General features: G+C 42.1%; 1 protein-coding gene across 2 annotated transcripts in view; it reads left to right on the top strand.

Annotated features, from left to right (window-relative positions):
• Positions 1-21,969, top strand: part of msh3 (mutS homolog 3 (E. coli)) — a 36,881-nt gene that overhangs the window by 11,729 nt on the left and 3,183 nt on the right. For both annotated transcript variants that reach the window (XM_030105409.1, XM_030105408.1), the window contains exons 14-21: positions 592-779; positions 992-1,160; positions 1,382-1,446; positions 2,180-2,296; positions 2,520-2,627; positions 4,223-4,337; positions 4,707-4,864; positions 12,654-12,840. In XM_030105409.1, the coding sequence (XP_029961269.1) occupies positions 592-779; positions 992-1,160; positions 1,382-1,446; positions 2,180-2,296; positions 2,520-2,627; positions 4,223-4,337; positions 4,707-4,864; positions 12,654-12,840 (1,107 nt within the window). The remainder of the gene's footprint in view (positions 1-591; positions 780-991; positions 1,161-1,381; positions 1,447-2,179; positions 2,297-2,519; positions 2,628-4,222; positions 4,338-4,706; positions 4,865-12,653; positions 12,841-21,969) is intronic.

Genomic DNA, 21,969 nt, shown 5'->3' with positions numbered 1-21,969 from the left:
GTCTTTTAGTTTTATTTTCGAAGCCGGAGCATCGATCTGGAGGAAACAGAACACAGTAGCTGCTGTGTGCTGGATTAATCCAGAGCGACGGTGTCAGTGCTGATTGAGAAACCCTTCAGATTTAAGCAGTGGTTAAACTTTGTCCTGAGTATATTTAGCGTTAGAGAGAGATTTCGTGCAGCCTGTTTGTGCGGCAGATCTGTGGTTTCTCCTCTGAGATGTTTGAAAGGATGGTGTGTAAGTCAGTTGGTTGGCAGAGCGCGGTCACCAACTGCTTTTCCTTCTGTGTTCTCATTTAGCATTTTGCTCACCGAAGAAACAAAAAAAGTTTCTGTTTCAAAGTGTTCCTGCTTTGCTACATCAGTTTCACAGTTACCCAGAGTACCTTGTTCTCAATACAGTCGTACACTGATGAACATTTTCAGGAGCCTTATTGTGTTTTTCTTTTATTTTCAAGTCTCATTGTGAGATCATGCACAAACATTTTGATGAAATAAGAAGGTTATGTTATTTTAGAGCCACCTTCTGTTAAGTTACATCCATAAATTCGTCGTGTGTGTGTGTGTGTGTGGTTGTGTGTATGCTTCCCAGTCGTCAACACAGGAGTTCTTCCTCATCAGCAGCAGCCTTTCTCGCTTGGGGCTGGAGCTGCAGACCCTGCTCCCAGCCGTCCGGTCTCAGATCCGCTCGGCGCTGCTTCAGAGCGTCTTGCTGGACACTCCTGACCTGCTGGATCCGGTCCACGGCTTCCTCAAGGTGCTCAATGAGAAAGCAGCCAAGTGAGTACCCAGCATGGTTTTCAAGGTGAGGGAGGAAGAAGTGAGGGATTTTCTGGGGTTTTCTTGGACATTTTTTCAACAAAATGTACAAAAAAAAAAAATAAAGAAATGAAATATGAACATGAAGTGTGTGATTGATTGGGGGTCCTTGCCTCTGTCACATTCGATATGTGTGTGTGTGTGTGTGTGTGTATGTGTGTGTATGTATGCAGGGTGGGTAATAAGACGGAGCTGTTCACGGATCTCTCAGGCTTCCCGGTGCTGCAGGAACGAACGGAGCAAATCCAGACTGTCCTCAAGGAAATTCAAGACCACCGAAAAGACATCCGGCTGACGCTGAAGGCCCCCGCACTCGACTACACCACCGTCTCTGGACAGGAGGTACCATCTGTGTTTGTGTTCCGTCGTGCGAAAGAGGTAGGAGGAGATTGATGGCCGTTTGGGCGGACGACTTAACAGCAGTGATGAGTGTGTGTGTGTGTGTGTGTGTGTTTTCATATCTGTGTGTGCCACCTTTAATCAAGGGCGACGTGTTATTTGTCCTGTCTGCTGCTGTCGTATTTCTGAAAGTCTCACTCCTCCTCTTCCTCCTCTGCCCTCAGTTTCTGATTGAGGTGAAAAACTCGCTGTCGTCCACCGTTCCAGCTGACTGGGTCAAAATCAGCAGGTCAGATGTTAAAGCACAAACACACACACATCAGATCTAACTTTTTCTCAAGAAAAACACACACACTGACGCTCTTTTTAAAGTTTGATGTTAAGCATCATATTTTCTCAGTGGAAATAGCAGAACCATGCATATACATTATTATGTAATACATTTCTAGCTGAATTTTTCAAATTTATACAAAGTTGCAATGTTAACACGATGACAACTTTTACTTAAACAATAAACAAACTATTAGCAAATTATTGTGTAATATAGTAGTTAAATTTGATTATAATAACATGAATGAATGCATTCCACAATGACTACTAATTTCCTTGTATAATTTTAGTAACTTTTTTAGTTTGAGGACACTTCATTGTGTTTTATTCACCGTTCAATGGAAGCGGCACACAACTCCTGATTTTATATTGTGGAGTTTGTGAAGAAATGATGAAAGGAGTTGTGACCCATGTTAACAGAATCATTCTAATATAGGACCTCTTCTCTTGTAAGGTTTCCGAATAATCATTAAAAATGAGAAAAGCCAAGAAGTTTGCAATTTAAAACAGACATAAAAGAAATGCTGCACCAAGGACTCATGCAAACAGGTGACTGTGGATAATGTTCCTGCGTACGTCTGCAGAGTTCTGAGCTGACACCACATAACCCTTGCTACAATTATTTTATGTGTTGTGCATGTATACTGAAGTCTAGATCAGTGAATCAACCTGTTTTTTTTTAATTTTTGCAGCACCAAGGCAGTGAGCAGGTATCATTCTCCATTTGTGGCGAACCGCCACAAAAAGCTGCTGCAGCTCAGAGAGCAGCTGCTGCTCGACTGCCAGAGGGAGTGGACCAATTTTCTGGAGTATGACACACACACACACGGAGTGTAAAACCATTAAAAACATGTCAGTATGTGGTATTGTGCTGCCTCTACTGTCAGCCTGCCAGAATTGGTTTGTTTCAGTCAAGTGCAACATCGGTGTTGACACCTCAGAACAAAGCATCCACTTACCTTAATTCTCGCTGGAAAATCTTTTTCCCGTCTCTTATTCTCCCTCTCTCCCTCTCTCGTTCTCGCCCTGTAGTCAGTTTGGGCAGCACTACCACACCATGAAAAAGGCTATTAGTCACCTAGCAACCGTGGACTGTCTCTTTTCACTGGCTGAGGTGGCGAAACAGGGGGACTACTGCAGGTCAGTCCTCTCATCATGACCACAAACACTGATGCACGGCTACAACGTGTGTGCGTGAGTGTGTGTGTCCCGTGTCGTGTCCTATAGTCTCAGACAGGCTGTGAGTGGGCGTGTGCACCGGGCGCTGCCAGAGCACCAACATTTCTCCCACTTAGCACACACACACACACACACACACACACACACACACACACACAAGCCTTTATATTGTGTATTTCTACGTATTTCTCTATTTCAGCTTTTATTCCCACCCAGCTTTTTTTTCTGTTTTTGTTTTTTTTAGTATTTGTGTGTTTTCATGTAACTACTTGCACTTCTGACCTCTCTATTTTGTGACTTAACTATTTTATATGCAACCACATCAGTCATTGTTACATCCACACCAAAACAAATCGAACAAATCTAAACAGGAAGTAAACATTCAGCAGAAAAGCAAGTCTCAGCACACAATTTCATTTACCAGAAAATGGCTCCTACAAGTAATGAAGGATTTAAAACAAATAAAAGCCTCAAAAGAAATGGTCCCACATTTGAATTGGGAAGCACAGCCTGTTAAACCTGACTGGACGGGTCTCGGATGGAGAAAACAGGTGATCCAAAAATAGCTGTTGAAGGGTAAAGTGTTTTTTTGCTTGCTTGTTGTCTTGGACGTCACTCCAACGAAAAAAAAAAAAGTGGTGAGAGGAGCAGTTTGCAGTTGCTGTGGCACTCTTGGAGTACAAACAAAAATATTATCCAGTAATTCACTCACAAGGTCAGCATAACTTCATGAACATCACCGGAGCAGAGTAATGGGATTTTCAGTAATTCTGCTCAGGAACGCTGAAAATAACTTGGATTTCTGAGAGAGGGGAAGCATTAACCTCCCAAAAAATGTACTATTTATTTATTTATTTATTTATTTATTTATTTATTTATTTATTTATTTGGGGTTCATTGCTTCATAATTTAGATGACTGTCCATCATTTTGACAGATTAGATCACCGAGTTCAAATCTTTTACGATGACTGTCCATCAAGATGATAGACAATAGACCACAGCACCACCTCTGGAGTGCATGAAATGATCGTTTTTGCTGAATAAATTGTTCAAAACACATCTGGTACACAGCTATTTCTTTCTCTTTTTTTGTGTGTTGTTGTGAAAAACAACATCACCTTTATCTGTAAACCTTGATTCAGTGTTGAGGAAAAAAACCCAATTTTTTTTCATAAAATCTACTTATTTCTTCACACATCTATTCTGAAAGATTTATTATTTATTTATTTTGAATTAGTGAAAAAGAATTCATGGTATGAATCCAAGAATTCCATTCCAGGATGAAATGCTTAAAAAGTAGGTGTACCCAAAAAATACCATTTAATTTAATACTTCTATTTGTAATTCTATAGTTCCAACACTCCTGATGAATGATTTTTCAGCTGTTATTTGAATCGAGTGAGTGAATTTCTGTTATCTTGTGTTGAGTTACGTATATGCCACTTCTCTCTGTGTGTGTGTGTGTTTTTCACATTATTTGTTGTAAGTCCATGCTTATGAAACACTGACGGTTGTTTTCACGCTGAGCTGACTGAGTGTGTTTTCTGTGCTGCAGGCCAGAGGTGTCTGAAACCCAGAGTCAGATTGTGATCAGGGACGGCAGACATCCTGCTATTGACCTGCTGATGGGAGAACAAAGCCAGTATGTGCCCAACCACACTGAACTGCAGGTAAACACACACACACACACACAGAGTCAGATCTGCTCACGTCGGTTCATTGAGAGAGTTTAACGTTTGCCTCCGCACAAAGTCATTGACACAGAGCTGAAAGAAAATTTTCCGCACACACGATTGCACGCAGAGAGGGACCTGTACGATGCCTCGCACCAACACATGCGCGCTCCCTTCGCTGGCGGAGTGGGTGTAGGTTAATTTTGCAACAGAAGCACAAACCAATGGGAAGAGGAGCCAAGCTTTCCGTCCACCCACCTCTTCAGCTGTGCAGGACAGCATGCAAATATCTTACTGTCTCTCTCCTCCTTTGCCTTCTGTCTGCGCCGTGGCTGTGATCATCTCCTCTCCGCTCCCGCCTTTCAGGGTGACGGCAGGAGGACGATGATCATCACTGGGCCCAACATGGGGGGGAAGAGCTCCTACATCCGCCAAGTGGCCCTCATCTGTGTCATGGCTCAGATGGGCTCCTACGTCCCCGCCTCAGAGGCCCGTCTCGGCATACTGGACGGCGTTTACACCAGGTATGGACACCTGGGGGAAATCTGCATCAGGAAATGTACTGAAACAGTAAAGTTGAGCATAAAAATATGAAACACACTTTACCTAATTTTGTCTTTGAAAATGGTCATGCACTGAGATTTATTGTAGGATTTCTAACTTCTTTAACGTGTATTTCATCTTCACGCTCCGAAAGTGGCTCTTCCGAAACGTTTCAACTGTTGACGTCATGCATTTTCTCTTCCTCTCAGTATGGCTGCATCGCTTCAGTTTCCTAGAATTTCATTCGAACATGAGCAGATATGAAAGAACTAAATAAATCAGGTGAATGAGTGTACAGAAACTGGGTAATGATTGTTTGTTCAGTGAGCATGTAACATGGGTCACTGCAGCACAAACATGCTTTAGATTTCATGCAGGACTTCATTGCTATATCAGTTTACACTGTATACATATAAAAAAAGACTTGTTTAACTCTGATAGACTGAGGGAGGGGTTACAGTTTTTCTCTTAAAAAAATAATCATCTAGCCACAGTGGGAACAAAATCCATGAAAGTTTTCTCGGTCCACGTCTTCAAAGATTGAACTGAGTCAGTCCATGTTCTGCACAAATTGATGATTTTTGTACTTTATAAGGGCATCCTGCCAAAGTTCTCTGCTGCTGTCTCACCCAGATCTGCCTGCCATAGTAATCCTTTTTCATTCTTTACTATAATAAACTAACTATAATATACAAGAAGCACAAACACACCTGTAGAATGCACACCATGCCAAAAGCAACGGGTGTGTGGAGGCATGGCTGTACATCCACACAGAGAAGGTGCAGTGTGTGTGACGTGCATTTGCAGCGCTGCAGTTGACAGCGAAGTAGACCCCTGAACATATCATTCCCTCGGTGGAATATGATAGTGGCAGCGTGAAGCTTTTCTTCAGGAGGGACAGGAAGGCTGCTCAGAGCTGATGTGAAGATGGATGGAGCCAAATACAACCCAGTCCTGGAGGGAAACCTGTTAGATGCTGTAAATCCACTTGAGACTGGGCTGGAGGTTCATCTTCCAGCAGGACAACAAGCTGAAACATAGAGCCAGAGCTCCAGTGGAAAGGGTCAGATCAAAGCATGTTCATGTATTCAAATGGCCAAGTCAGAGTTGAGGCATTAATTCAGATGTGTTTATGATACATACACAAACATTCCAAACCATTTTCCAAAAGCAGCAAGTTCTTCCTATTGCTTGCTGTAATGTTTTCTTCATAATAATAACACACACAGTTACACACATGTAGCAAAGAAGTGATGAAGAAAGGGACGTTTCTCTTGCTTTGTCTCTGTTGACAGAAGGATGTGAACAGTGACCATGACAACACTGGTGGTGCCGACTTCCAACTCTGATTACTGTTTCTTGTTGGTGAAGCTAAACATGGGCAGTTTGCATCCACCGTGGGGTAAAGGCATCTGTTTCCTCCTCAAACTCACCTCGTCCACCTGCTGTCACCTTCGCCGTCTGTGACACCGTCGAGTTTATTTTTAGGACTCAGACTCAGACTAATCCCATCCTAATCCCATTTTGTTCCTCACCGCTGAGGAGGTGGCGTGCAGGAGAGAATGGGAAGATGAGTGAGAGTTGTTGCACAAAGCTGTCTCTATTGTTCCGTCATAGTTTCAACTTTGTATCGTAGAAACCATCGGATAATAACACTTTGCTGAGGAGTATCTTTCTCCTTGCGGATGATGATTTTCATTATGATGAGAGCAGCAGTGAGCTCTGCATGGAGTTTCTCATCCTGACTCTATATTAGTGTGGAGCAGGCTATATGCTCTCTGCTGTTCTGCCTCAGCTGCACCATGTGATTAGACCTAATGGCTTGCAGATGTGTGTAATTTTCTTTTTTGTGGGTTTAAGCATGTTCTCATGCATTAACCCAGTGGGAGTCAGAAACACTGCAGAACACTATAGTCTACAGTCTATATATGACTGTGTGTGTGTGTGTGTGCGCGCGCGCACATATATTCTCTCCTGTCTAGTTCGGGGGGCCTACATTCACGTCAGTGTAACGATGTGATGTTGGCTGATCTTCTGCATCTGCGGGCATCCGCTGTGCCCCCAATATTTGTTTTTCATAAGTGCAGTGACAGTTTGGCCTGCATGAGTGAGATTATAAATGAGCTTATAACAGTGTGAACATTTTGGAAACAATAACGTTTACACAGAGCTAAATTAATTCAGTAGGCATACAGTGGACAAACTAATGGGAATTCCATTGTGCCCTGACTGTGAGACGCTGGGCTTGAGTCCCGAATGTGGCTCAGAGAGAGAGACTAAAAAAAAAAAAAAAATGGAACAAAGAACTAGACAAGTCTTCAGTGTGACTCTCAGATTGAGTAAAATTTAAAGCTTAATTAATGTCCAATGGCAAAAGGTACCCGTGCCGTATTCGCTGTCCTCATTTCACCTCCGAGCGTTCCCTCTGCCCCGTGCACCTCGTTTCTATCTGGACCTTTCGGACGCGCCCAGTCAGAGTTTAAGATCCTGAGGAGAATCAGTCTTCATAATAAACAATCGATTCTCACTGCTGTGTCAAGCATAATCGACGCAGCAGCGAGAATCACCACATCTCACGTGCGTGCACGGAGGAGTGAGACTGGAGTGTGCGTCTGCCGTGAGATGGAGTCAGCAGACTTCTGTTTGGGGTAATGAAATGGTGCGTTAGTGTGTGTCTGACGGGATATCCTGTCCGAAATGATCCAGACGATTGATTATCAATGAGGACAGAGAGAATAATCTGCCGTCTTGCTTTGATTTTCCTGCCCGCCACAGTTTTTGTGCAAATATGACAGATTTGAGTTTGAGCATAATGCGAGTATTTCTTTTTCTGTAGACTGTGGCGTTGTCTGACAGGAGCTTGAAGTGTGTGTGTGTGTATGTGTGTGTGTGTGTGTGTGTGTGTGTGTGTGTGTGTGTGTGTGCCTGTGCCTGTATGCAGCTGCTGCGTGCACATTTTTTTTGTCAGCATTGAGTCCTGAAGGTTATAGAGCACGTTCTTCTATTCCTTCATGGTTGTTATGGAAACAGCCAGGGGAAGCTGAATGTTAAACTGTGTTTTGAAAGGACCTTTAATCGACCATGGACTCCCAACAGCAATTATATCATGTTTTACTAAAGTCGTTCAGAAGCTCCTCTCCCGTCAGAAGATGCAGGAGGTTTGTATCTTTATTTATTTATTTATTTATTTCAGCTGTTTGGAAATGTGACTGATATCTTCATGAGACCTCACCAACGGCAGATTGTTGTGTTGCCAACAGGTCTGTGTGAAACATCAGCTCCTAGGTGGGTGTTGCACACATGTTGAGCATGTGGGGAAAAAGGCTGCATTCTCCATCGATCCATTCGTTTGTAGGAGTTTTTATAGCACTGGAGTGTCGGGCTGCCTGTGCCATCCTGTAGGCGGCATACAGTGCCTGGTATTGTTGTATAGGACCTGGAGGGTTTCAGACTGGATCTGTTCAAAATCCTTGTTTCAAATTGGTATGACATATCCGAGAAAACACTTGCAATAATTAATAACGTAATTGACAATTGTACAATTTAGAGGCTGATATTAATAATTCAACAAAAACTTGAAGTGTCTTGGTATCATGATAACACCCTCAGTTCATGTAGCTATGAACCTCAATTAACACAAATATCAGACGACTTATCAAGATGGACTTTGCAGCTATTGTCTTCAATTGAGAGAATAAACCTAATTAAGGTGAATATATCAAGTTTTTATGACTTTTCCAGTCAATTCTGTCTCCGCCTGTTTCATTTCCCCCCAAACTCAGAAAGCTGCTTTCAAAGTTTATATGGAAAAAATAGGAAGCCTCGACTTAGACTTGCCTGACGACAGAGGAGGGTTACAGCTGACACATTTTCACTGATATTATTGGGAAGCATAATTGTGTGCTTCAGTATTTTGGTTTTCTAAAGACGCTTTCTGCCCTGGATGCAGATTGAACTGTTATCCTCAAAGAGATTATCCTCAGGTAGCTTTTGTGCCGCGCTCCATTTAAGATATCAAGAAATTGTCTAGCTAATCCATTTGTGAAAAACACCTTGATTGTTTGGCTTGAGGTTTAGAGGTATCTGGGCGATGCACCATCTCTGTCATGCTTTTCTTGAGTTTGGGGAAATGAACATTCCACCCTAGCAAAAAATGGCATTGGCTTAAAGGGGCATAAGTAAGTGAAGGTGAGATATGCAAAGACTTTTTTAAGCACTTAAAAATTAGGAGTTTTATTTTAGCAAGCTTAAAGGATTCTGATCAACATCCACCTCTGTCCACGTTATATACTCTGTTGGGAAAATGTGTGCGGTCCCTCATTTTGCTGCTGGTGGACTGCAGATTATGCCTGTAAGCAGTTTGATTGTCTATATCTTGTCGAGTATGGCACGTTTCATCATATGTGTGTTTTTTTTTTTAGATCTGTCATAATTTCCCCCAAGTTTCACACACGCATGCAGACTCAGACTTTGACCTGCCTAATGAAATGCAGCAGCATGCCTGCCACACCTCGCTCATCTGCGGCATGTGGCGTCACCATGGCAACGCATGCGTTGGAGCCTCCTGACGGCGCTCCGTTTGTATGTAGTATGTTGAAGGTCATCCGGGAAAGAGAGACAGATTTAGAGGTGAGAAGCATTGACTGGCAGGGAGAAGTGGCATCTGCGATCCAGCTGGAGTCGAGTTTTTTACCAGATGAGTCAGTCTGAGAGCTCTTACGATTCTCACATACAGACTGACAAACGACCTTTGTGGCTTCAACATGTTGCCACTCTGTCGCTAAGCCCCGACTGTCTGTTGACATGGACTCCAGCTTGATTCCCTCCGTTGTATATAATTTTCTGTCAGCAGTTTTGAATTCCTTTGACAGCCGCCGTTTTACTGCAAATGCTTGTCAATACATTGATTTTGCGTACGTAGATTTCGCGGTTCATGCATGTGATGTCCAGGGAATAAAAGAGGATTCTTTCTGTGTTTGGTTAAACTCAAATTCATGAAAATGGACTGCAGAGGCAGGTTCCAGCCGTCTTTCTCGTAGCTTAAGCAAAACAAATAAAGATAAAACTGTGACATTCAACAGCTGCTGCAGCGAAGTGAACATGCGGAGAGGATAAAATAGTTTCCTGAAGCCGGCTTTGGAAAGTCATAATCTCAACTCTTCTTTTAAACAAACAGAACAACACAGAACAGTAGAAATGCAACTTTTTTCCTAGTGAGCAGTCGACAACAAACGTTTCTTCTGGTGTGCTAAATATAAACACAGTGTGGAACATAAACATACATTTTCTTACTTCCTGCTGTGTTCATAGACAGGTTCCATATGAGGAAGGAGGTATGTCCCACGCCCCGGTTTTTCTGTTCTGCAAACACAGAATAGAGAGCTGTTAGGACTGCAGGACATAGAGAAAAAAGCTGCAAACAGTAAATCCAATACAGATACGATCATGTTTGTGCATAATTAACATGTTCTTCCCATGCATGTGAGAGTTCAGAGTTTTTCTTGTCACCCTACCTTACCTTTCACCCATGATAAGCTGGAATCAGTTCCAGCCTCTTTGTTAACAGGATGGAAGCAGCTACAGAAAATGAATGAATAGCGCATCAAGTTTTTGCCTTCTGTTTGGTCATGTATTCATGCGCTGCGTATCAACATATTTGACCATTCAGATGAAGCCCTGCTGTGCTAGATTTTACTGACAACGGATTTTTATTTCAGTTCATTATTTCAGCACAGTTCATAATTGCCACATGGAACTATAAAACCGAATCCAAAACAAGGCAGCGCTCCAGTATTTTGAAATACGAACCCCTAAGCATAAAGACATGAGCATCATTTCCTTCTCTTCTTCCGTTTCGTTATTGCAACTAAAGACACAGCACAACAACATCGCGTTTAACTAATAGCTTGAATTTTATTACAAATACGTAGTCTGAAGTGAAGAATAGGAGTATTTTCAAACGGAGTATGACTCTTTTCAAGCTTGACTGTACTTCTCATGATGTGACTCATGAGAATATTGAATCTTGTTCCCTCCTTTCAACCGTCTTTGTTGAAAGCGCCAGTTCACATCCTTTATATTCCCTTCATTCAGTCTAACAAAGTGAGCCTCTGGCTATGCTTCCTCCCTCTTTCTCCACACTCGTCCTGTTCTCTCACTGTCTTCTTCTTTTTGTTGTGCCTCAGTCTTTCTTGCGGAAGAAAACTGTGTAGGAGCTGGTTGATTCTTTGTTTCTCTGTGGGTGGTTTGGGGATCTCTGGAAGAACAACAGCCGTTTGTGGATTATTTTGGTGACTTCATCTTTTAAATAATGTGATATTCCTGTCTGCCCAACATGATTTAAAGACTTTTTATTTTTTTATTTTATTGGCCATGTTTGATCTATCAAACTGAAGATTTCATTTATTTTGCAGCAAATGCTTTTAATCTCAAACGTGAATTTACTTTAATTTCCTTCAGCACCAAATCATAACAGCTTTTTTTTTTTTTTTTTTTTTTTTTTTCCTTTTAATGCATTTAAACTGGAGGGCAGAACTCATCTCAGAGGTCAGTGGACAGGCGCTTTCCTCAGCTGGGTGAGGTATAAGCAGAGCAAAGAGAGAGAAGAGAACGGCACAGAGAGCTGCAGACAAACAGCACTGTGCAGGTCGGGGAGAGAAGCAAAAAACACAATTCAAAACTGGCGGGACCGGAGTTGGAGGTGCCTGCAGCAAAGGGACTGTGAGGGATGCTACAAACTGTGAGGGAGAAGGAATGTTTAATGCTCGTGGATACAGAGTGGAAAAGGAGAGGAGAAACGGCACTGTCGGATGGAGGAAAACCTGTGAAAATCTGCGAATAACTTTAAACTGGAGCGGTTCACCTTCCAGCAGGACGATGACCCAAAACATTTGGCCACAACTACGACGGAGTGGTTCATATCCAAGCATATTCATGTGTTTGGGTGACCAAGACCTTCCAGACCTTCATCCATTTGGAAAATCTCTGGCATGACTTGAAAATTGTTGTTCACAAACAATCTGACAGAGTTTGAGCTATTTTCTAAAGAACGGGTGGAAAATAAAGAAATATCAGTCTCCAGATGTAGAAGATGATGGTAGAAACAGACCCCAAAAGATTTGCCGCTGTGATTGCAGCCAAATGTGGCTCTACCCAGTATTGACTCTGGGGAAATGAATGCTTTTGCATTCCTCACTTTTCAGTATTCTATTTGTTTAAAAAAAAAAAAGTGTCCGTGTGTGCATAAAGTGGATAACACTGATTATCTCCTTTTATTGGCACATAACTTAGGATGACATATAATCTGCGACAAGTAAACTGCCAGTTGTCGATGGTTGACAGAAGTCTGGCATCAGATATTTAAACCTAAAAGTTTGCTTGTTTTGTCCTTAGATGCTGAATTCTGTGACGCGTGTGTGTGTGAGACACAAGCAAAGCTTACCTCATCTCAACGTTCAGGGCTGCTTGCTAGTCATTCTTAGATGAGTTGAAATCACACCTCTGGGTGTGATTTCACAACATTTGCCAGCTTTTAAACTAAATGAGAAGCAAATCCGCTCACACACTTAATACAGAGTGACAACAAATGACTCCCGGGTCATCTCTTTTCTTGAAGCCATGGCTACATTAGAAAACGTTTGTTAGAAAATTTGCCACCTGGACTGGGCATGTGAACATTTCAGATCAAAATATTGTCTGCTCTGATGTCGACGGAGCTCAGTTTGTAACTCTCACACTGGATTTTTTGTGCTTCCTTTGGTTGGCCCTCAGGATGGGAGCTTCAGACAACATCTACAAGGGCCGCAGTACGTTCATGGAGGAGCTGACGGAGGCCTCGGAGATCATCTCTCGAGCAACGCAACGCTCGCTGGTCATTCTCGATGAGCTGGGACGCGGCACAAGCACCCACGATGGGATCGCCATCGCCTATGCCACCCTGGAATATTTCATCAGAGATGTAAGTGTGTGTGTGTGTGTATGGGTTTGAGGATATGAATGGAAAAACAGGTTTCACTTAAATGAAGAGGAAAAGAAATTTAAAGGAGAAAGAAGTATTTATAAGACACTCATAGCAAGTATGGATTTTGTCCAATGTGTGCTAACGCGACTTACTCGTAAACTGGCTCATAAATGGCTCTCAGTGAAGCGGTGTGTGTGTGTGTGTGTGTGTGTGTGTGTGTGTGTGTCTGCCTTTGTGTGGGTGAAAGTGTTTGATTGTATGCGTTTGTGTTGGCTCTGCAGATTGCGCCGATCGTTTGTTTGGCTGTAAGATGAGCCACCAGAGGGGCTCCGGCAGCAGAGGAGCTCTTCAAAACTAAGCACAATCAGGGGGAAGCCAGATCTATAACGTTAATATCCTGTTAGAGAGGATGCAATAGAAGAGGAGAGGAAAAGAGAGAAAGCGGGGACCCCTGGATACATCGCTATTTAAAAGATACATGTTGTCCTTCTGCAGGCTTCATATTATCCTCATAAAACACCCACATAAATCAAGGCTAATGATAGGCTGTCCAGTGTCCACCTTTCTGCTCACAAGGAATCAAGTGTCTGAATGTGCCGCCGTGTCTTTATTAGCCCGTTTCCTGCTCCTTCGGATCTCCAGTAAAAATGGTGCTTATCCAGAGGAGAAAGGTACAATTTCACCAGAGCTTCACCAAAATCAGGAGATCAGGCTGGAGAAATGTGTGTTTTTTTTCCATTTGGAGTGCTCAAATATCAGAGAGAGAGAGAGAGAGAGAGAGAGAGAGAGAGAGAGAGAGAGAGAGAGAGAGAGAGAGAGAGAGAGAGAGAGAGAGAGAGAGAGAGAGAGAGAGAGAGAGAGAGAGAGAGAGAGAGAGAGAGAGAGAGAGAGAGAGAGAGAGAGAGAGAGAGAGAGAGAGAGAGAGAGAGAGAGAGAGAGAGAGAGAGAGTTTACACACTCACATTATGGCTCTAATCTAAGTTGCTCTTATTAATCGAAGCTTTATATTTCAGAGGGAAGTCGTGTCTTGAGGTTCGGTTCAGTTTAAGCAGTGGTTGAGGGTAGAGCGTATTTACAGGCGATTGATGTAAATCAGTATGCTGTATCATATCGTAATGGAAACATGATTGTTTGTGTGTGCGTCTGTGTTTTTGAGTATTCGATCTTCTATCCTTTTGTGGAAAGGAAAAGGTCTTTGATCAGGGCTCTGGGCCTGCAGCTCTGGAGCCAGTTTGTTATAGTGATCTGCAGGTTTCACAAAATTATGTTGCTCATCAAACAATATTTAACTCTTATCTCACAGCTTAAGGTGAAAATAATTCCCTCTTAGTGAGAGAATTCAGTATTTTGTCAACTATGCGTCACCTTTCAATGCAAATGATAAATGTGGAGTTTCTAATCTTGCAGAAAGTTAAACTCTAATCCAAAATGGAAACACATTGGAAGAAAAATAACAGAGTTTTATTCTTTTTGAAAAGATTTATTTGTTTTTTCCAGTTATGATTCAGGTTTAGGCGAAGCTGTAAGTCAGAAGTTTTCAGAGCCGTGGATTGAACCGTGGTTGGGGTTAAACAGAGGGCAGGCGTCAGGATTTAGATTAAGTGTGCACGACATGGATGTGAGTTACTGTAACATCCCTGGAAAGCATGAATCCATAGCTTAGGGTTCACATTCAACACCTCTCCTGTCTTTACGTGTGTGTGTGTGTTGCCTTGTCGGTGTGTGTTCTGCTGGGATTACGCGAGTCGTGCGGTCTGGAGCCCCCAGGGTGCCGCTCACTGTTTCTCCGTTGTTGCAAAGCGGATGAAATGTGATAGGAATGAGTGAACAATCGGTTTGTTTGTGGTTTCAATACCAGTGCCTACACGTCCGCCGGTTTTTTTTCTCCTTGCATTGAACTCAAACGGTTTCTATTCATCAATTTGGGTTGAACAAGTGGATCGATACTGTAAACAGAAAACTCATTACTGTTTGACACGAGCCGCGTGCTGCAGGCTGCGCTCTCAATTAGGACAAACAGCTGCTGGGTCTCTCGGCCGATGGATATTTTGCATCATGATATCATGTCAGGCTTTTGCTTTGTAACATTTTCGGCCCTATTGTTAATTTCAGACTGAGTTTTACATGTTACTGGGCGCTCCCCTCTTGCTACATGCTCTCTACTTACATTTTTTGTATGCTTAATAGCAATAAAGGTCCTTTAGCAACAAATTGGACAAAAAGAAAAACACACAAAAAAAGCAAAACTATGAAATGGATGTCTCTAAGATTTGGCTCAAAATCGCATTAAAAAATAAAAATAATATTTTGTAAAAATGAAATGTTAAAATCAGGTTTTACCAACTAGAAAAAAACTGCTCGTTGCAACACCAATGCACCTAATAATAACCTGATTATTCAACTCCACAAATTCATTTCATCTTGACCTTTATTTCATTCAGAAGATAGAATTTGGTGATCGCAATCATTTATGCAATTTCAGCAAAACTTTTTAAAAAATCCTGAAAGGTTGCTGGCTGGTGTCAGGTAGTTATGAAGTGAGTAAAGATGCTCGTGACTAACTACAAGGAAAAAACAAATATCCATGAAGACGTTCGGCTGGATCTCATTAAATCAAACTAATAAATGTATCACCTTTTAGACCGGCAATTTTAAGAAGTTTTAATAAGTTTTTATACTTAATGTGCTTCTTCTTCTCTGGAGAAACAGGATTCATCAGGACCCATGTTGAATCTCATATTAGAGCACTTTGTTTTGTGAGCTGTTGGTTGAACCAGCAGCTGCTGAGCCGGCTCTCTTTGGGTCCAGCTCCCTCTCCTCTCCTCTCCTGGCGGTTTTAAGTGTATTCCTGCCTTCTGGGTTATCAAAGTTCACAAGCTGCGTCCAAGTTTTGACAACCGGCATTTTGCAGTTGGTTTCATTTTATTCTCCAAGACCTTTGTCCAAAAGCTCTGAATTACCTTGAGCTAACCTCGTTCAAAAGGAGATGAATAAACATCGATCTTTTGAAAAAACTCCTTCCTGTTTTCGTGTTCTGCTGAGTCCAAATTAATCTTTGGACAGTATCTTGGGGTTACGTAATCGTGCCGGAAAACGTATGTCGAATGAAAATATGTAAGTAGCAGCTAATGCAGCAGGGAGCTGCTTTTGGCAAGAGGAGGGAGCTCTCCATCTACCTGTTGTATAACAGCATCGATTTGTTAGAAAAGCCTCGCTATTAAAGGAAAGCCTAACAAAAGGGCAGTGAAGAAGTTATGCTGCGCAGCTCGGGCCCCCTCAGTACAGGGAGACTTGCCGCAGCTTCCATACAAACTCTGTCGATACTCCTCGTCCTCCTCCTCTTCCTCTTCCTCTGCAGCGTCCCTCCTCCTCGTCCTCATCCTCCGTGTCCTCAACAAACTCAACTTTTCACGTCAAAAGTCAGAGCGCTCCTCCTTTGACTGGGTTGTTATAGTAACACACCTTTCCCGGTCCCCGGCGCTCACCTGAGAGGTAGTTAAGAATGTAGATGGGTTTCATAACTCCGCTCAATAATAGAGACAGCCTTGATGCAGCGAGAGATAAAGAAGCAGGGAGACGGAGGAGAGAGGATCACGGGAACTACAAGTTGCTTCTGGCAGAATCTGCCGAGTTTTTATGGCGAAATCTCCCAACAGCCTGTGGTTGGCTCAGTGCTTCTTGATGTATTTCAGTTCAACTGTAGCTTGTATGTGTGACGCACCTTGAACTCTTCTCTTGTTAACCAATTATAAGCTCTCAGACTCACTTGGACTGTCACTGTTATTCCTGCCAGCAGCAGGTCCTGCTATTAGCTTCACACGTTGCCGAACATTACACATCGATTTCCACTCATCCCGTGACTCAGGCTCGCATGTGAGTGCACCGGCAGCGCAACGTTATAGTGTAATATCAGAGGGAGTCAGGCCCAGTTCTGCACCGAGACTCATCGGGAGCACTCGAACTCACAAAAAAAGCTCACTTTTGGCTGCACACTAATGGGTAGATTTTCAGTACAGTGCATCGCTCCATGTGGGCGTAAATGGTCTGATGTGCTCATGCTGATGCACAAAGCTCCTACAAAGACCCACATGTGCTTCACAGCTCTGCTGCACCGCTCTCCGCCTGCACTGCAGCGCACTAATACACATGAGCGCCAGGCTGTTTCTGTCTCAGCTCAGTCTCTGGCTGCATTCCTTCATCCAAATTTCCATTTGTTGCAAGTTTGATTGAGCAAATTTAGTCTGAAGCTTCCTGTTAGTTTGTGTCTTAATGGCAGTTCTAATCATAGTCGGTCAGGTCCCCTTTGAAGGAGGTTAGAATAATAAACGGGCAAAATGCTTCTCTTATATAACATGTTGTTCACTTTGTCTTTTTGGATGCAAAATAATAAATACGTACACCTCTTCTCATGTCTGGAAAATCTTTCAGGTGTAGAAAAAAAAAAACACATCTTGCGATGGAGATGAATCACATTTTAATGGATCATGAAAAGAAGCCGCAAAACCAAACACCACCACCAGAGCCACTGCTTCAGGAGCCGGATATCAAATGCTTTTCAAAGAAACTCAATTAAATGAGAATCAAAGTATATTTAACATTGGACTGAGTAGAAAAATAATGCAGTGACATCATTATGGTGCTGTGTTGAAAGGCAGCTACTGTTTTCAGTCGATTTGATTTTTTTTTTTTTCCCAAACAACGTTCAAAAATATGGTGATTATAGCGGCTGCTGTTCCCCCTTAAAATCACTTTTTTCAAATCAGTGGATTCCATTCAAGTGGCATCAAACAAGTAAAGCAGTAAATTCTTTGTAAGATTAATAATTCCAAATTTTCAGTATAATCCACTAAAATCATATTTGACATGTTATTGAAGACTTAATTTCAGTGATACGTCAACAGTGAATTTATTGGGCTGAAATTGATTACATTTTTGTTTTCCTTCTCTTTCCATCTATTTTATTTTAATAAAAGTTGGAGAAAAATTAAACTTAAAAAGTTATAATAGGAAAACAGTCTTTCTTAGTTGTCTAAAAAAATCCACATTTTGATTGCATCAAGAATTGTGCCATTTTAAAAGAAATGAAAGAAAAATCAAGTTCTGATAGTCTTGTCTATGATGAGCATCAACACCTCCTTTCCTCTGAAAATAAACTGTAATGGAGAACAATTTTGTTTTCAAATTTTTTCAATCTAATGATCACACTCTTGTCAATTCATCTCGTAACCTGAAATATTTCCATAAGTATTTAATAAAGTTTGTAATTTGGGAAGAGTGCTGATTAAAACCTCTTTTTTCAGCACAGTTGTGTTATAAAATAATTTAAACAAAAATTAAAATAAATAATAGCAGGGAAAAATAAAAAATTGATGAGAAAAACTATGCTCTTAAACATTTTATAGTTGAATTTATTGTAAGTACAACGGTGTTGAATTAAAATGACAAACTAAACAACAATGAAAAGCAGGCTGTTTATGAAGAGTTATCACATATTTGAATTGAAAGCAGCTTATTTTCAAAAACATTGAAGAGTCCAGCTCATCAACCAAAAGCTGATACTTTCAAAGCATGTGTGAGATCAGGGAGGCAGAGCAGTGGTCAAAGCTCTGTGTGTGTGTGTGTTTTAGGAGGGGTCCTGCTTCCCCGTCACTTTAAAAACTTTATCCATAAAGAGCAGTTCATCACCTCCACATCCATCCCTGACCCTGGCTCAGAGACTTTCAGCTGATCAGCGGAAGAAAAAGAGCCACAGCTCAATAATACTCATGCTTGTTATACGTCCCTCATACATGAGCAGTGGCAGTGCCTCCGCTTGTTATTCCAGTGAGAACACAAAGGGTGTCGAGTTAGAATGGGATTTTGGGTTTAATTGGACAAAAAGGGGGAATAATACTGAAAGACTGCCGTGACGGTGTTGACACCTCCAGCCTTTCCTCCACAATCAGGAACAGGACCCCGGAGAAAACACATTCGTTTCCTTTCATCTTTGACGCCTGATGAGTTTAACTGCTGAATTTGACCAGACTACAGGGTGGTGTTCATACAGGGGAAAAAACCAATTTGCAATTTGGAAATGTTTTCTTTTTTTTTTAAAGAATGGGAACGTAGGCAAGGGTTGAGTCGTGTGTGGAGGTTCAGCCCTCTGACACAAATGTCCTCTGTATTTGAACCTTTTTGCTACCAGCTGGACACATCTGGCAGAGCCTCCTCAGTGTTGGACTGCTCCAGGCTCTCCTCTTTCCTGTTATCATAATACAGCTCACTACAATGATTGATATTTCTATATATATTTTCGTCACTCTGTCGCTTGATATATTCGCTCGGGCTGGAATGTGTTCCCTGCATCTCTACTTAAATCTGTCTTCTTATGTTTGTGATGATATTGTAGTTATTCCTTTCTGAGTTCAAGCTACTTTTCGACAGCTCTCCTTCAGTCAGTGAACCTAAAACTTCACCAGTCGACATCGACCAGCAGAGAAACCTCGACCAGCCCTACGTTTTGCCACTTTTTTGTCTCTGGAGCTCTCTTGTTGTGCCTTTGTTTAGACTTGTTCTCATGCCGCCCAACTGTTTTTAGCACATTTAACAAGCAGATGTGGCAGAAAACCAGCTTTGCGCCGCATATGGAGCTCCAGACTGCAAACTCAATCTGGATCCAGCTGGTGAACATAAGATGCCTTTGAACCGTATCAACACTTTAATGGTTCTAAGACTTTTTGGAGAAGGAACCCCGTTTTTTGCTCGGCAACAATGTCAAACGTGTTGTTGAGGACTTCTCTCACCAAACAGTGATCGTGAAATGACTACCATTCCACTTGGATTCTTTATTTCTCAAGTAGCATCACATTTATCCTCGCTGTAGGACTGCTGCTTGTGGAGGAACCTGCTGGATGTCTAAATACACTTCATGTCTGTCTGATCTGATCTGATTACTATTTTCCAGTCCAAGAAAATCCAGACACAATAAGCATCCAGAATTTTATTTGGACCAGGACTTGACAATGATATGTAAAAATCCTCAATTATTGAAGCGCCTTCCATTGATCTTTCGATTATCAGCTAATCAATGACTCGACTAAGTGGTCCAGCGCTAATTTCATCAGATCACTGTTCTGCAGATTAGAGCTCTCAGTGCACGCTGAGGTGGCCTGATAATGAGCTGCCATTAGCACCTAATCAGATCATTACCCAGGCTCCAGCCACTCTTGATTTCTTGTTTCCTCTCGCCGTCGTCAGACCGTCCCATCCGTTAATCTGTGCATTTATCTGTCAGCGTGTTGTACGCCGATCTCAGCAGGCTCGGGCCTGTGTCTTTGCGCGAAGCGTTTAGGAGAGACGCCACACATCACCATAGAGCAAGAGTATTACTAGTGACGCGTGACCTTTCTCAGAGCGAGCGCTCGCCGAGCCAATCCCGGATCGGCGCCCTGGAGTCCTGCAGCCTGCGCCACCTGTCTGCTGCGGTGTTGGAAGATTCAAGCCCCGTTTCTAATGAGAGCTCAAATGTGATTTCTTATCATGACCGTCGACATTGGCCCTAATAGTTTTCAGGACGAGCACTTATGGAACTTTTAATGCTTTCCCACATGTAATTGCATTCAGAGGATGTCTTATTGCATGTGGGAGGAAGTGTTTTCACAGTATTTCTTGCGCTTCCTTCTCCATTTACATGATTGAGTTGTGGAAGTAAGCGGGAGAAAGACGTGCATTTGTTCCAGTGAAGAGCTCTCAGCAGCGATATCGAGGGAGCTGCCTCAAGAGGTAAAAGGCTCGTGCATAACTCTGACAGAGAGGCTGTGCGAGTGAGTGGAAGCGCCACTCACTTTTTGAGATTTTTCACGTCTCGACATTAATGCCGGGGTTCAATCATGCAGCCTTTGGGTGGATCTCAGATCTGACAGAGATTTCAGTGTAGCAGGATGGAGGAGAGGTGCCTTTACTTTGTGGAATCTCTCCCCAGAGCCTGAAGAGCAGCTTGATCCCACAGCTAAAGACAGAAAAATGAGAGTGAATAACTGCAGAAAACCCTTAAGATAAAGAAAACAGGGCGCTAAACCGAGTGACGGAGGGAGGGAAAAGTTGCGTGTATATTTGTGTCTACCGTAGTCACACTCGCAAAACATGGATTTGTATTTTGGCTGCGCTCACTGCAGGGTGCAGAGGCGGTTGAGTAACATTGGGCCAAGGCACAGTGGATGTCGATGCTCTGTTCTTTGTTTTCAACCGCAACTTTTTATTGAGTTGTGGAAACACACACTGTTACATAATGCAACATTTGCTATTATAACCACCATTTGGTTACTTTTTTCCTCTCAGATTTGTCTTTTGCCTTCTTATCTGTATGTATTAAAACAGTACATGCTTAAAAGACAAATCACCATATCGTATTAAATCAACGTCGTGGTTTTTTTTTTTGTTTTGTTCAAAAACAAACTGTAATCCATTTCAAACTCACCTCAGCACTGAGCTATCACTCATTAAAATTTTAAATGGTATTTTCAACAGGCGTCTCACAGAGTGCATGTAAAGACGAGGAGTAGAGGTGAACGAGTGAGAGTGTGTCTGTACACAGTGTTATTAATAATATCAATGATATGAGTTGCCTGCGTGGTGGTAGATGCTCTCTCAGCTGTCTGACTGCAGCTTGTTGTTGTCAATAGTTCACAAAACTTCCTCTCCAGGACGACTGACTTTCAGATCACACATCAATCTGGATAAGTACCTCCAATGATATGTTTCATCAGGTTCACCTTTAATAAGAAGAACTGGCTGAATTATGTCAATAAAATGTATGAATTCATTGAGCGGCTTCACTGCGAATGTGAATAAAGCAAACAACTTTCACCTGCAGAAAACAATTTTCTGGTCATTGACAATAATAGCTTATCAACATAATAACCTTTTCATTTGCAAAATGTAATCCTGTCAGCAGAGTCACTGTCAGTGTTCAACCCAAAGTGCATCAGTTTATTTCATGGTTTTGATTAATAGAATTGGTGGTTTTAAAGTGTCTATTTCATGTTATTTTATTCTCATGTCATAACAGAAACTAAGATGTAAAGCTCTCTGAACACAGACTCAGGATTTCAGGATTTTTTTTGTCTGCATTTTGCTCACTCCGTAATC

The sequence above is a fragment of the Salarias fasciatus genome, chromosome 12 (assembly GCF_902148845.1).
Source record: "Salarias fasciatus chromosome 12, fSalaFa1.1, whole genome shotgun sequence".
Lineage (NCBI taxonomy): Eukaryota > Metazoa > Chordata > Actinopteri > Blenniiformes > Blenniidae > Salarias > Salarias fasciatus.
The sequence above is the reverse complement of the archived record's forward strand: the minus strand, read 5'-3'. Positions and strand labels throughout refer to the sequence as shown.